General features: G+C 43.4%; 2 protein-coding genes across 8 annotated transcripts; both read left to right on the top strand.

The window, feature by feature from the left end:
* Positions 1-559: 559 nt before the first annotated feature.
* On the top strand, positions 560-13,010 carry LOC126981793 (cyanocobalamin reductase / alkylcobalamin dealkylase-like). Of its 7 annotated transcripts, none has more exons than XM_050833347.1 (10): positions 575-693; positions 2,084-2,141; positions 3,216-3,296; positions 4,224-4,331; positions 8,715-8,833; positions 9,686-9,847; positions 10,558-10,762; positions 11,367-11,533; positions 11,930-12,040; positions 12,973-13,010. In XM_050833347.1, exons 2-8 carry the CDS (start codon positions 2,090-2,092, stop codon positions 11,507-11,509), a joined length of 870 nt encoding a protein of 289 aa, XP_050689304.1. In that variant the 5' UTR covers positions 575-693; positions 2,084-2,089; the 3' UTR covers positions 11,510-11,533; positions 11,930-12,040; positions 12,973-13,010. The 7 variants fall into 7 exon arrangements, with proteins under 7 accessions (XP_050689319.1, XP_050689335.1, XP_050689304.1 ...); XM_050833355.1 differs by having other exon boundaries at positions 592-693; positions 2,088-2,141; XM_050833359.1 differs by lacking the exon at positions 575-693 and adding an exon at positions 705-953.
* Positions 13,011-13,105: 95 nt separating this feature from the next.
* LOC126981784 (tRNA-specific adenosine deaminase 1-like) lies at positions 13,106-14,985 on the top strand. The gene has a single exon (XM_050833336.1). The coding sequence runs from the start codon at positions 13,245-13,247 to the stop codon at positions 14,832-14,834; it is 1,590 nt and encodes a 529-aa protein (XP_050689293.1). The 5' UTR covers positions 13,106-13,244; the 3' UTR covers positions 14,835-14,985.
* The last annotated feature ends 1,016 nt before the right edge of the window (positions 14,986-16,001 follow it).

The following is a 16,001-nucleotide window of genomic DNA, read 5'->3' as shown; positions in this document are numbered from 1 at the left end:
TCCAGTCGCCTTCCTTTCTTTCTTTCCATTCTTCTTTCCATCCACTTCCTCATCTTTCTTTTAAATCTCATCTCATTCCATCTTTTATCACATCCCATCCCCCATTCTGTTCTATTCTTCTGTTCTCCATTCTTATATTCCATTCAAACACAATCTCTCTCAACACCTTTCTATTATAACATATTTTTTGCAGCTTAACATTCCTGTTCATCATTCGCCCACATTTCTTCGCACATTTTTCCATACTTCCTTTCCACTCTCATACTTTCCCCCAGTCTTTCCTGCATCATCCATTTGTTCTTTAGTCTTTTTTAAACATGCTCACTCTCAACTCCCCCCCTAAACCCGCTACCCCTAAACGCTCCCCCCAGCCCTCTAATTCTGCTACATCCATTTGCCACCATTCTTCATTCATTCTACACCCACTTCCCACATTTTCATCCTCTCCATATTCTATAATCATCACTCTCATTCCATGCATCCACTGCCAGGACTGCCCCTACTCCTCCTCAGCTCATCTTTATATCTTTCACCTCACGGCCATCTCCATACTGCTCCTTCATACGGGGCCTGAGCTTGAGCTTGATCACTGAGCTCTGTCCCCCCGGCGCCGGCGGTGTTTGACGCAGGGCCACGGCGCGCCACCCTTTGTTGCGACACCCCAGCAGAAGAGGCTTGGCTGCTCGGCTTGAGGTATTATCAGACCCCTAAGACACCGAAGAGGAGATATTCCACTTTTGGTTCCCGATGGAGTGTGAGGGTGCTGGCTGAGTGGCCGCAGAGAGGTGTAGTCCGGCATCCAGGAGACACACGTTCCTCCGGTGGGCCGCTGGTCTGTGCCCGTCACCTCTACCCTGCCCAGCCCTCTTACTGACCTTCATCATCTCCCCCTTATCCTCCTCCCCTCCAGTGTGGTCAGGTTCAGTCTGGGGAGCCTGTCCTGGGTGATCCGTGTGCGTGTCAGCGTGGTGGCCCTCCACCAGCATAATAAAAAAGTATCATGTTTTGTCCAGGAATCAGCATTCAGTGTCTCAAAAATGAGTAGGCTACCCTCTCTTTAATAATCCCCCGAGTCTTTGCCAGTGGTTCAGTTTTTCCTCCACTCGTTGGTCATGTGGTGTAATTTTTTATTTATTTACAGCAAAGGAACCAGCTCAGGGCCAAAAAATAAATTATGTAAAAAAGCCTGTTAATCACTGCTGCTATAAAGGAAATTATAGATGAGTGGGCAAAAGAGAGGTCAGTTTTGGGCAAAGAGGTGTCTTGATACTTGATGTGGGAGGTTAATGTTCTCTCGTGCCTCTAATTGGCAGGGTTTGTGTGTGTGTGTGGAGCCCAGTGTTGGGGGGGGGGGGTCAGTGTGGGTATTACTGCTTTCCAGAGTGTGATGAGGGCGGTGGGGTTCTTTGTGCAGAAAGTTCTCAGTATGCATCTGATTAGTTGTTGCGTTTTGCCACTGTTTTCTCGGTGGGTACCCAAGGTCGCAGCCCTCGATAATTCACTCCCAAATCCCTGGTGTGTGGTGTGCCAGTGATAGTGGTACCATTTGGCCCTTTGTGTTGTAGTGACCTGCCTGACGTGGGAAGAATCCCAAACTCACTCAGTGAGGGGGGGGTGGGGTACCTCTTCAGCCAGACTGGTAGAAGAGTGGCTTCCTGTCTGGTCTATAGCGGGTTCGATCCCCAGCAAATACTGTTAGGTATAGCTTTAAAATATAGTTTATTTAATGCTTTATTCGGCGCCACATGACCTTGCAGTTGCGGCGCTAAGACCAACTCCCCAATAACCAATCAATCGATCCCCGGCGTCGGAAGCCCTTTCTGGGTCTGGAGTAATTTCTCGCATGTTTTTTGACATGCGTAGGTTGTGTGCTTGTACGGGAGAGTGTAATTCTGGGCAGTGCAGTATGTGTTTATTATTTAATTTTTACTGAACTTAATTATTTCAAATTTTTCTTCATTAAATTTCATGTTGTTATTGTTATGAGTTTGTATTGAACAAAATTTTAAAGAGCTCAGTGATGGCCTGTCAAGTTGATGTGTACCTTAAAGCTGTGTATAAGTTAAAGGCTTTCTTTTCTCAGGCAGTAATGCAACAAGCTGTCCTCCTTTCCAATGGCGTATCTATGCCTTTGGTTGGATGTAAGTTGCCTGTATATTATCAAGTGTAGTCAACCCTCTTTTGCACTGCTTTGTCTATAATTTTTACTTTTTTTAGTGGCTCATGAACACGTCTCCTTCCTTCCCTTTTTTATATTTCTTGTCGTACAGGAGAGCATTATTTGACTTTTTTTTTTTGTATCTGAATTAGCCTGAAGGAAAATGCCTCCACTCTATGTTTCATTCCTTTCCCTGCTGCTCAAAAACTTGGGGACCTTGTGGAATCAGACCCTCCAAGACATGTCACTTCTCAGGGTCTTCTTCTTATTCTTCTTTTCTTCTTATTCTTGTTTAACATTCCTACTTTCCCATGTGGGACTGGACGGCCTATGAGTCTGTCCTACTCTTGACGATCGTACACTCTCCTCCTTGATGTTCATTCTTCTCATGCCCTCCTCCATACATCATCTCCAGGTTTTCTTTTGTCTTCCAGGTGGTCTCCTCCCTTCTACCTTACTTCTCAGGGTCATTGTCAGCTATACTCATCATGAAAACAATGAACCTTTAATACAGTAACAATGTGGACTTATTACAGGATATAAGGTCCCTGTAAGAGGTATGATTACTAAGAGTTGCCAATAAAGATCTTTCTTAAATGTTAAATGTACATTGAATCCTTACATCTTTTCATATGAACTTATAAGTTTTGTCTGTGTCCACTCGGAGTTATTTTTGTTTTTCTTACATCAAACCTAATAGACAAAATCATAGAGCATCATAAAGTGGTTTTATTAAATTCTGCCGAACCACCAGGCAGTGCATGAGAGGGTTGATAGGCATTGAATGGAGTGTTTTTGTTTAGCCGAGTCGTATTACATGCAACATACATTTCCTTTGATAATTATATGTAGATGACCCCCCAAAAATTGTAATGGTATATCTGAATAAAATGTAAAAGGCCGATTTTCTCAACTCTTCAAACTCACCAAAGTATTCTCTCTGTCTTTGTGGAAAATCTGAAACAGCAGGTTTTAATGCAGATAGATTTCATTATACTATTTTTAGTTTCCAGAAAAAGAAAAAGATGCATATACATATATAATTTTCTTATTTCAGTTGGAACATACAAAATTCGTGGGAAGGAATTGATTTTTTCACTTGTAAAAACAGCTTTGGAGGCAGGCTACAGATCCTTTGGTAAGATTGCATTAGATGTGTCAACTATTATTCAGCTGCCTGTTTGTGCGTAGTATATATGTATAATCCTAATTACTTAGTATTTATTTATATATTTGGATCTTCCTTTATGCCTCACTGCCTCTGCAAACTCATACAATCTCCACTAAAGTGACTGTCAGCATACCAATAGTCAAGTTCTCTTCGTCACATCAACTCCCCTCCTCTTTCTGACAGTCTCCTACCTCTACTATCTACTATCAATATTTTCATGCTGACTGCTTTTCTGAACTTGCTAACTGCATGCCTGCTCCTCCTGCGGCCCCGCTGCACTCGACTTTCTACTCAAGCTCATCCCCATACTGTCCAAATCCCTTACACTAGAATTAACCAGCATCTTCACTCTTTCATCCCTCAAGCTGGTAAACTGGAACAATCTTCCTTCATCTGTATTTCCTCCTGCCTACAACTTGAACTCTTTCAAGAGTAAAGTGTTAGGACACCTCTCCTCCTGAAATCGACCTCTTTTTCAGTAGCTCCTCAACTCTTTTTTATAGGAACAGTTACTAGCGGGCTTTTTTTCATTGTTGTTTTCTTTTTTTTTGCCCTTGAGCTGTCTCCTATGCTGTAAAAAAAAAAAAAAAAAAAAAAAAAAAAAGAGAGATACTTTTTGGCTCCCACCATCCTCGTAAAAAAGGGGAGGGACATAAACAATACCTAATGCGTTAACAGTAGGGAATACCAGGAAGCTGACATTTAGTTGATATTATAAGATGCAAACAAATCTGATTAGGTTAGGGAATTCTATCTTGAGGTTGTTTAAAAAGCGAGTGATCAGTAATTGTGTGGATTTGATTTATTTATCTATATACATAGCTTGAATATAGTCATGATCCCATGCTCTGAGAATTTATTTTTTCAAGATCTGAAGTTCATCTTGCCTTGCAGACACAGCAGCTGTGTACAGGAACGAGTCTGAGCTAGGACAAGCCCTCAAACACTACCTTCCAGAGTTCGGCTTGAAACGTGAAGACGTATTCATCACCTCCAAGCTGAGTGAGTACCCAAGTCTCATCTTTACAACCAGTCCCTCCATCACACTTTTGATGGATAAATGTTCTTCGGGGTACTTAGGCCAAGGGTATCATGAGGCAAACAGTACTGGCATTCTGCTCGGCTTACTCACCAGCTTTCTTGCTTCCCTGCATTACCATCACCAACAGGACAAGGAAGTAGACCAAGGACAGAAGCCTTGAAAAGGACTTCTCAAGAGGGAGTCCCGAGTAGTGATAGAGCGGTCTGTTTCCTTTCTCTCCTGTAATAATTAAGTTGTAGGGAAGTGAATTCCAGGGAAAGCAGACTCGTTGAGAATGTGAACCCCAAGATTGGGGGAGTTTGTTAATTAATGGTAATTAGCTGTAAATTAACTAAAGTCTGGAGACAATGTTACTGATCAGCCATTTCCCTTTCAGGGTTACTTAACAAGAATTGCTTCTTTGGGCACTAGTCATGAAAAACTGTTTAAAATTATAATGATGTGTGACCAATACAAAGGCTGTTGAAAAGGCTGTATAACATTTCAGAGCTCTGAGCTGAGAAAAAATCTATGAAATATAAAAAGAATTGAGAGCAGTGCATTCAGAAACAGCAGCATCATGTCTTCTGTCACTGTTGAAGAGTTAAGAGAGATTGAAGGCGGACTGACATCACTACTTGAGCCTCATGGGTTTGAATGCCACCCATTCAAGATTGGCTGGTACAACGAACAGGTGTCCAAGCCTTTTGTGCTACCCTACCATGAAGACACCGTAGCCTTCATCATCATCAGCACACCGAGCATGTTTGAGAAGGCTTTCATTCCTTTCCTGGCCTCAGCAGACTGCCTCAGAGCCAAGCAGCAAGACCCTGTTGACCAGTGCATGGTGAGGCATTTCTCTGCCGTCAAATCCAATTACCCGGAGCTGGACATTGAGACCATCCATGACTTTGAGACCACGCCAAATAAGCGACCCAGAGTGCTGGTGCAGACGGCAGGACACGTGTCTGGGGCCGTGCGTTACTACCAGCGCAAAGACTTGTTGGCTGACCCGTGGAGTCCAGAGAAAAAGATTTATGGCGTTTGTCTGCACCCTGTGTTTGGGGGATGGTTTGCCCTCCGAGGGGTGGCCATCTTCAAGACCCTTATCTGCCCTGACCTGCAGAAGAAGCTTCCCAGGTCAGTATATACTGATCCTATAGTAGACATGAACCCATACATAGTTGTAATGATATATAGGTGTGCCAGATTCATGAATGAGGGAATGAGGACAGCTGTGTTACTTCTCAGAGAATAGCAAAGAGAGGGAATTGAGGTTTTAATGGCTAAACAACCATGGAAGCAGGTTTTAGCATTACAGGGAGTGTGATGACAATGCATTCTGAACCAATACTCATCCGTAGTTATTATTAATCTAAATTATTTTTGTAACCCGCCGTTGAAAAATTCCGACTCCCAGATTAGTCAAATAACTCTTCCTTCCTCGGATGATCCTTTGGTTCTGGACAACACATACGTAGTTTGTGAGCAGTAGTACTCCCTGACCACCCTTCTAATAACAACCCATATACACCTACCAGGGAAATACTGGCAACGGAACAGGAGGTGGCTGAACTGTTACGCCGGTACAATGAACACTGGGAGGACTGGTCATTCAGAGATGTCATCACACCAAAGGAACGCTACTCCGAAGAGCAGAAGGAATACTTTGCCACCAAGCCGGCTGAGCGATTGGCACTCATTGAAAAACTTGTGGCTAGTGTTTAGGGATATATTAACTAGAGTCACCGTACACTAAACTGACCCAAGAGCCTCGCCCCCTCTTCCATAACTAAGTGAGGTGATTGGTTGGATGAAAGGAGCCTGGAGTTAGGTGTCAGTGTTATTTTGGAGGGAGGGTGATGGAGGGGGTGGCGGGGTTTCCGGACTAATTTATTGTATGATGACTATAGCAAGCAGGAGGTGATGTGGTAATGACAAATATTTAAACTTGTAGCTACTGTTGAGAATTAGAATGACTAACAATCAGGAAGTGAAATAATAATGACTTGAGAAATGACGGTTTTGGAATATAATGATGAGCACAAAGGACATGATGTTACAATGGTTTAGTGAGGTCTTGCCAAACGCCAGACCGTACATATTGTAACTTGTCTTCGTAGTGTGTCATCTGAGGATCAAAGTCATGTGCACAATACGACCACTTCTGCTTCTCTTAACACTGCTTACCATGTGATACTATAGTGAAACCAAATTGTCGAGTCCATTTGGGTGTTGGCTCACATGGGTCCATTTCTCCCCTCTGCTCAGCCACACGGTCCCAACACCTATTTTTTCCTGTCATATGTTACCTATAGCTTACATATGAGAGGAAGGGATAGGTGTTGGGACTGTGTGGCAGAGCAGAGGGGAGGAAAGGACCTGCGGGAGCCTACGCCAGACCGGCCTCGACATATTCGGAAGAGTATAGCTCTAGAGTCTGCTGCTGCCACTTACTCTACCCTGGCACAACACTGCTAACCCATGTGATACAAGTGCTAGATTCTCCTAGTGCCGCTTAATTCTACCCTGGCACAACACCGCTGACCCATGTGATACTAGTTCTAGATTCTCCTAATGCTGCTCAGTCATAGAACAGCCAGTACCTAAATACCAGCATGTAAGGCACTCTTATAACAGAACACATTGGCAGCTTCTAGTGTTTACATTTTTCGCTGATCTTCTATTCCGAGCACACAGGCAGACTGCAAGTTGTAATATTCTACTCTTAATGTATTGCCACTGTGCTTTTGAAAATAATTTAAAGTCTTCTTTTGATGGCTGTTTATTTGCTCCACTATTCCGAGCACACAAACAGACTGCAAGTTGTGGTACCATATTCTGACGTGTTATCACTGTGTTCTTGAAAATAATTTTGGTGCTCTGTGTGTTAAGTGGTGCATATATATTGGTTGCAGCCAGTGAATCATCTCTTTACAAATTAGCACTATGTTTTTGTTTTTAAAGCAATCAAAATCTTATCTTTGTGACAAGTTATTTTTTCCCTGCACTCGGTGTTTGTGATAGGTTGTGATTACTTAGTCCGGCTGGTGCTACATGTGATGTGTTGTATATATTTGAATGAACAGATGATAATCTGTCAGTATTGTTTTGGTTTGGGGTTATAAAATGTTGGAAATATATTGAAAAAGATTCAGATGTACATTTTCATTTTTACTTTAATTCCTATTGAGTTAATTGTTAGCCTAGAACTCAAGGATGCATAAACATGAAGAGGAAAGAGAAGAAGACTTTCTACTCAGATCATCTCAATGCTGTAGTCCCTGATATCCTAATCACACAGGTTACACATAGGTAAAGATGAAGATGAATGGCCCTTGAGCCTGTTGTGGGTGAGGACCCATTACCCTGGGACACGGGGTCAGTACAGCATCCAGGTTACCACAGTTTACCTTCCCCAAGCTTCCCCAAGTACCCAGTCATGGACCAGCCTGAAAGAAAGGATGAGCAGCTGGGTGGCCTGCATGCTGACTGTCTAGGCTGGGATTCAAACCCAGGCTTGCAGATCCATAGTTAGGCATGCTAACCACTGCACCACAAAGACATGGGATTGCAGTTGTGTACTGGCTGATAGCGAGGCACAACTCACACGCTCACTTCTGTGCTTCATCTCCTTGCTATAGGAACAAAGGGGTGCAGTATGGAAGTTTGGCAGGCACTCTAGAAAGAGCAATAGTGACTTTTACTCTTTGAAAATGTAAATGCAATGACTGATAAACATTCAGTTGTACCAAGCTTATATCTTCTGCTTCCAAAACATTATAATAATCTGCAGGAGGTAACAAGTGGCATCCAGTGAGACAGGGGAAAACAGGGTTGAAACATGTATATAATAATGGCAACTGTGATTTTGTGGCATTTACTCTATGGGTGTGAGACATGGACACTAAATGGGGCACGTGGCACATTACCTTGAAGATGACCCTGCTCATCGGGTCGTCTCTGTAAGAAACAATCCTGAGTGGAGGAGGCCAAAGGGACGCCCACGGAGTTCGTGGCTCGAGCACATCAATAGATCCTGCTGGGAGGTACTCGGGTTGGGAAGGGGGCCAGCATGGAGATTCGCCCGGAAGGACCCCCGGGCTTGGCGTTGTAGGGTGGGCGAGGCGATGCACCCCCCGGCGTATGCCCCCACTGATTGATTGATTGATTAACCTGCATCTATAGTGTAAAATCTTCCTCCATTTACTTTGCATCAGGGTAGCAAGTTCAGCATCTTTTCATAATTTTCTTCAACTCTTTGCCTGCCTCTTACAGTGTAGAATAAAGAAATGATCCTATTAATATCACATTCATTTCAGTGCAGCCATAGCGTATGCCCCCAACTTTCCTTTACATTTCAGGTCCCAGTGATCAGGGCAGCGAGAAGTGCCGGCAGGCGGTGAAGAGCTCCCTTGCAGCCCTCCAAGTGGACTACCTGGACCTCTTTCTCATCCACTGGCCAGGAGCGCAGAGACTGAAGGCAAGTCACGTTATTACTCACTTGTAATAGCTAATAAAAACGGTGAAGAAGCAAAAAGAATGGTGCAGAAAGTTAGATAAAAAGAGAAGTAAAGGAAAGTAGAAAAGAGAAGGAAAGGAAAGGAAGGGAAAGAAAAAGAGAAAAGGAAAGAAGAAGAAGAAAATAAGTGACCTAGACAAAGCTGGACTACACCAGGGAGAGCCATTACAAAGGCAATACCCCAAACTGAACTGAACAATCCCTAAAATGCCTGCAGAAAGAGGTTAAAACACGAGAAGATTGCTCCAGAGTGTGAATTGCCTGGTGGAGTGGAAGCTAAGAGGATGAGGACCTGTTGTGGATAGATGACTTTATATATGTGGTGATGCTCATTAACAAAAGTCTTAATAAGAGTAGAGTTGTATAAGATTACTATGTGTTGAGAAGCTAAGATGAGCTGGTGTAGTGAATGGATTACCTTGTGGTGGTGCCCATTAAATATACACAAGAATCTTAAAGGTGATATTACACAAGTTTATGCTTTGAGAAACTATGAAAATGAAGACCTGTGGATGGATGGCTCTCTGTAGTGTGGTTTGGCAGAGCTCATGAAACACAAGAGTCCTAAAAGTGAAGTTACGCAGTATTATGCTTAGAGAAACTTAAATAATCAGTGTGTCTTGGAGTTTAATATTATTCTGCTTCCCCACAGCCCAGTTATACTAGACTATGCTTTGAGAAACTTAAATATCAGTGTGTGTTTAGGAATGTCATGATTATCTGCATCCCAACAGTCCAACTAGACAAGATTATGCTCTGAGAAACTTAAATCAGAGTGTGTATGAGTTTAACGACAATTCTGGATCCCCACAGCCCAGTGACCCACTCAACCGTGACCTTCGCACCCAGAGTTGGGCCACACTTGAAGAACTCAATAAAGGGGGAATAGTTCGTGCCATTGGCGTGTCCAACTACACCTTGATGCACCTCACTCAGCTTCTTGAGGAGGCATCGGTTGTGCCACACGTCAACCAGGTAAAAGTACAGCACTAGCATTTGTGTTCTGAAGAAGTTGTTTTGGCCGTGAACTTGTGATAGAAATAGTGGATTTTTAACCCGGTAGCAGTGCAGATCATGTTTCTTAATGGTCCCTCTAAGTGAGAAAAATGAGAAAAAATCATCACTCACACAGACCATTGCATAATATATATCAAAGCATTTGTGATCAGTTTATGTATCATCTATTTTGGGGGGTTTATATCATGGCACAAATTTGACCCGTCGTTTCTACACGGTAAAGCCACAAATTTGGCTCGTTGCTGCTACCGGGTTAAAAGTAAAGAAGGTAAAGTTGGGGGCATACACTACAGCTGCGTGTGACCTCTGTGCTCATCTCCATTTTATTGGCCCTTGAGCCTGTGGTAGGTAAGAATCCATTACCCCAGGACACAGAGCCAGTGTAACATCTGGGTTACCAAAATTACTTTCCCCAGGTACCTATTTATTGACCATTCTGAAAGGAAGGATGAACAGCTGGGTAGGCTGCACTCTGACTGCCCAGGCCGAAATTCAAACCCAGTCCTGCAGATTATTTTGTGGTCAGGGACACTAACCACTACACAGCAGAGACAGCATTACAAGCACCTTTAAAAACTCCTATCTAGGGGCCCAAGAAGTCTGGACCTAACACTAGGCTGATCTAAGGCTGCCTCCTCATCAGTATTACATTCTGTTTTGATGTACAGGTTGAGTACCATCCCCACTACGTCCAAGAGGAACTGAAGAATTACTGTGAGGGTCAAGGGATCCACCTGCAGGCTTACTCCTCCCTTGGGACAACAGTGCAGTTGAGTCCACTGCTGCAGGACCCTACGGTGACGAGTGTGGCCAAGAGGCTCGCCCTGTCCCCGGCCCAGGTGCTGCTGCGCTGGGCCACCCAACAAGGCATTGGTTAGTGGATGAGACATGTTGAAGAAAAAGATTATACATCCATTCCTTAACATTCATGGGGGCTTCTGCCAATATCTCCTCCCCCCCTCTCCCCTGATGATCCTTAATTGCCTTTTTCTCATAGAAGTAATATAATCTTAAAGAAGTATTACTGTTGTCCCGTAATATTCATATGAGTTACGGGAAAGACCCCTGTGAATGTTTCATTTTTGCGAATATCTGCAGCCCCCCTTCACAATACTCTTAGATTGGCTTTTTTTCTCATAGAACTAAAGAAAAACATTTGTATATCTTTAGGTACATTAAAATACAAAAGCATCAGTGCTGATCTCCACATTGGCCCAGCCCGGCACACAGGACCATTGATTTAATAGGGATACATTCCTAGCCACTCTTTAAATAACAGATGTGCTGATATGTTGAATATGTGAGTAAGTAAAGAAATCATTGGTATATCATTGTCAGGTGTCTAGTTCAAATCAGCCAACCCTGACCACATGTGTGAGTAAGTAAAATGTGTGCATAATATGTAAGTAAATGTATGAGTGAGCAAATGTGTGAGGAAGTAAATATGTAAGTGAAGTCACTAATATATCATTGGCAGGTGTCTTGCCCAAATCAACCAATCCCGAGCACATCAGGCAGAACATTCAGCTCGACTTCCATCTCAGCCCTGAGGAGTTGCAGGCCCTCTCAAAGCTGAAAGTCAATCAAAAGTACGCCTGGAACCCCGTCGTGGTGCTCTAGCTCTCGGAGAAGGGAGCAACACTTGTGAGTACCCTTGAACGTAATGAACTACAATAAGTATAATCTACATTTTTGAAGGCTGTAAATTTCAGTCCAGTGGTAATGATGATGAATGGCACTAGGTTCTGGTTGAAGAATCTATCAGCTCCAATCTTAGAAAGTATAATAAGAAAACTACATATTTCTTTTATTTGTAGGATTTTTTCTAACCTAATCTGCTCTTGGTCCTGGCCTTTGTCCTGTACGAGTGTAACATATATAACAAGAAAACTGCATATTTCTTTTATTTGTAGGATTTTTTTCTAACCTAATTTGCTCTTGGTCTTGGCCTTTGTCCTGTACGAGTGTATCACAAAGCTGGACTGAAAATTTCAAGACTGAGATGCTCCCCAAAATTAACCTGTGTATGTTATATTCTAGATCTGTGACACAATGGCCCAGCCCCCTCTGTACCCCACCCTCACGCCCCTCCTGGTGGACCCCGCCTGGTTCTTGGTGGACAAGCCAGTTGATCTGGACAAGGAGCTGAAGGCACGTTGGTTTTCTGTAGTCTCTGTACACTACATAGACAGACTCAGCCCCACCAAGCCCAAATTGATAAATCTCATTGAAAAAACACCTGCATTCTGCTTGAATTTCTTTGTCAAGTACACTGAAAACATAGGCTAGCATAAGAGAATTGGACTATATGAGAGCTATTTCCAAGTCCTCTATTCAAGGCTAGCATAATCCCTTTATTGTTCTGACACATACAAGCATCTAAGGAGGCTTTAAAAATGAGTTAAATCCACTGAAAAACAAAGGCAACCATAAGAGGATTGGATTGTATGAGTCTGAGAGCTATTCCCAAGTCTTTCGTCCAAGCTTAGTGTGGACCTTTCATTGCTCTGACACATATCAACAGAACCTTTCAAAATAAGTTGAGTCCACTGAAAAACATAGGCTACCGTAAGAGACTTTGACTGTATGAGAGCCGTCCCCAAGTCCTCCCTCCAAGTTTAAGAATGGACCCTATATTTTTCTGACATATAAAAGCATCTATGGTCACTTTTTGCACTCCCATCCCACCCTTCTCTCCCTTCCTCACCTTATTCATGCACATCCCTGAGGCATTTTCTTCTTTTTTTTTTTCATCCTTCCTTCCTTCCTCTGTATTTGTTTCTCATAATTCTTCTCTTTTTTTTCTCTTTCTCTCTATTCTTCTGCCACTTTCTTTATGCCCTTTCCATCCTCTTTCTTTATTCTTTTCCTTTTCCCCTTCTTCACTTGCCACTCCTTTTTTTTACTCTCCCCCTTTCTCTCCTCCTGACCTCCTCTTCACCCTTCCTACCTCACCTTTCTCCCCACCGTACATGCTTCTGAAAAACTTTGGCACCATAAGAGAATCAGACTGTGTGAGAGCTGTTCCAAGGTCCTCCATTCAAGGCTAGTGTTGACCTTTCATTGTTCCCTTCTTCCCTCAGGACCAAGAGCAAGTGTACCACCACCAGCTCCAGGGAATACAGCAGAAGGGCAACGACATCCACCCCATCGGGAAGAACGCATCGGAGCCGTACAGCGAGGACGAGGAGGATGACAACGATGATTATGATGACGACGATGACAATGATGATGATGAAGAGGAGGACGATGACTCGGAAATGAACGATGACTATTCCGACCCTATGATTCATTAGGAGTGTACGTGTTGGATTAGTCACTCACACTACTTTGTTTTATCAATAAAGATTGCAAAATGGAGAGGAACTATACTGAAGCCTTTGCTGATGAGGTTGTTCAGGTGTGTGTGGCCAAGTACAAGAGCTTAAAGAAAACAGGGAAACCGAAGACTGGTGGTGAGTGGACGCTCCTCTCATGCTTCGTGCAGGAGGAGTGGACTAACAACACACCTAAGGACAGCAACACATTCAAGGGCAGCAACACACTCAAGGTAGTGGCTCTAGGTACAGGGTCAAAATGTATCGGTGCCCAGCAATTGCCAAGAGACGGTGACGTCCTCCATGACAGTCATGCGGAGGTTGTGGCGAGGAGAGCCTTTGTGTTGTACCTTATCCAGCAAGTGAGAAGTGCAGCTGATGGACAGACTAGTATTTTCCAGGTGAAGAATGGAACTTTTGTGTTGAAACCAGATGTATTCTTTCATTTTTACACGAGTCACACTCCTTGTGGCGATGCTTCAATCTTTCCCAAACAGGAGTGGCTAGAGAGCGTAGGAAATGCTCTCAAGATGGAAGACAAAGATGCTCCTTGTGCCACAATTCTTCCATCACGTGAGGGGAAACACTTGCACAGGTCAGGTGAGGTGATGGAAACAAGAGAGGCGTATCGTTCAGCCACTCCTAAGGGACAGCACCTGCACGGCTTGTGTCGGGAGGCTGAGTCAGGCTCAGACACAGAAGTGCCAACTAAAAAACGAAAATTTGAAGATGTGGGAAACACCATGAAGAATGAGAATAAACAGACCAAAGAAGAAGGCACTAATAATGATAAAGATAATAATATTACAGAAGAAAGAGCAAGCAATGGAATAAGAATTTTGTCCGACACTTTCCGCACCGGGGCAAAGTGTGTCAGCGGGGAGACCCCTGACCCGCGGCTGCCAGGAAGCGAGTACCACGTGACGGGCGTCCTGCGCACCAAGCCAGGCCGCGGCGACCCCACCCTCTCCATGTCTTGCAGTGACAAGATGTTCAAGTGGACTGTGCTGGGGGTTCAGGGAGCCTTGTTGATGCTGCTGCTGGACAAACCAGTGTATGTAAACACTGTTGTCATTGGACAGTGTCCCTACAGCCAAGAGGCAATGAGCAGAGCCATCTTTGGCAGATTTCAGAAAAAAATTGAGAGTCTCAAGTTACCTGAAGGATTCTCTGTTCACACACCTGTGTTGCTGCAGTCATGTGTGGAGTTTCCTCATTCTCGAAGTTATGTTTCAAGTAATGTCCCGGATGGCTGCAAGTTAATGCCAACTCCCACAAGTATAGTCTGGACTGACACAAGCCTGCACACGGAGAGCCAAGAGGTTGTCACCAATGGGCGGAGGCTCGGCTGCACCAAGAAGAACATTGGGACATCAAAGAGCTGGGTCAGCATTTGCCGTAGAGTAATTTCAAACAAAGTGCTTGATCTCGTCAAAGACAGTGTGCTCAAGCTGGAAGATTTAAGTCATGTCTCATACAACAACTTGAAATGTCATTCAGAGTCGTATCTCCAGGCCTGGAGCAGTGTAAGAGTGGCATGTTTACCAAACTGGACAGAAAAAACAAAGCACCTCAAAGACTTCAAGATAATGTACAGCAAACCAGCTGTTCAGGGAGCCTCTCTTTGACAAGTATTGGATCTATCAAACCACATGTATCTACTAAACATTTTTTATATACTATGGGATTTAGTACTAGCGCTGTATTGCCTTGAGTCAAGAATAAGTTTTTCAGTTAACTAAGGAATTTACTGTTGTCATTAAAGAAATAGTATTTTAAGACTGCATTTTTCTACACCACATGAAGTGATTTTCAGTAAAAATGTTGCCAGATGGATATTTGAAATTTAAGATGAAGAAATGTTTTTCCCTGTTTCATTATAGAAATTTCCAGTGAACAGGCAGCAAGCCTTTGATCAGTGAAGATCTCTGGTAGAAATGGAGTTTTTTCATGTAAAGTTTTCAGTCTGCAGAAAACATCTAAGTGAATGAGACAGAAAGCAGACAGGCTCAGCTTCCATGGGACCAGCGAGGCATCTCTGTGGTGCTCCTGTTTGTGTCACGGCTGCATTGCTAAAGGCAAACTCGCATCCTTTCTGTTAACAGTTCCTCTTGACTTGCACACCTATCCATAACACAGAAATGACAGCCAGAGATCCACAAAATACTGTATGCAAGCAGGCCAAGAACATGGCTTGCAACACTCCTTCCTCCACACAAAAAGCACAAAAGGATGTTGGTGCTGACTTACCTTTCCTCTCCACAGCTCTCAGTGGTGACCCAACATCTCTCAGAATTCTTTGTATGTACATCTAAATAACTACAAAATTAATGGGGATGTGGAGTGTGGCTGAAGGCCCTCCCTATAGAATCTGAATGGGGTCCAATAAAATCTCCCTAGCTAAGAACTCATATGGCCCAAGGTCCCCACTTTTGTGAGGGCTGGGGAAAACAAGAAAAAAATGAAGTGCAGCCACTGGAGAGAATTATATGGCTCTCAACCCTGGGTATTCCATTACATTCTTCCATTACCAAATCGGTAGACCAGACATCCATTGCTTCTCTACACCCTGCCGTCAACTCATTAGGTATTATTTTTGTCCCTCCTTTTCATACTTTCCCTTACTTTACTGTCACTGTCTCTTATATTTTACATCCATGTCTGCCTTCTGAGGGGACTCTGTTTGGGTGTATAGCAATTTTTTTTTCCCTTGATGCCCTTTCATGGATCTCAATAATAATAATAATAATAATAATAATAATAATACACTAGTTAGCCACTTCTACTTTTGATAA

The sequence above is a fragment of the Eriocheir sinensis genome, chromosome 4 (genome assembly GCF_024679095.1).
Source record: "Eriocheir sinensis breed Jianghai 21 chromosome 4, ASM2467909v1, whole genome shotgun sequence".
Taxonomy (NCBI): domain Eukaryota; kingdom Metazoa; phylum Arthropoda; class Malacostraca; order Decapoda; family Varunidae; genus Eriocheir; species Eriocheir sinensis.
The sequence above is the reverse complement of the archived record's forward strand: the minus strand, read 5'-3'. Positions and strand labels throughout refer to the sequence as shown.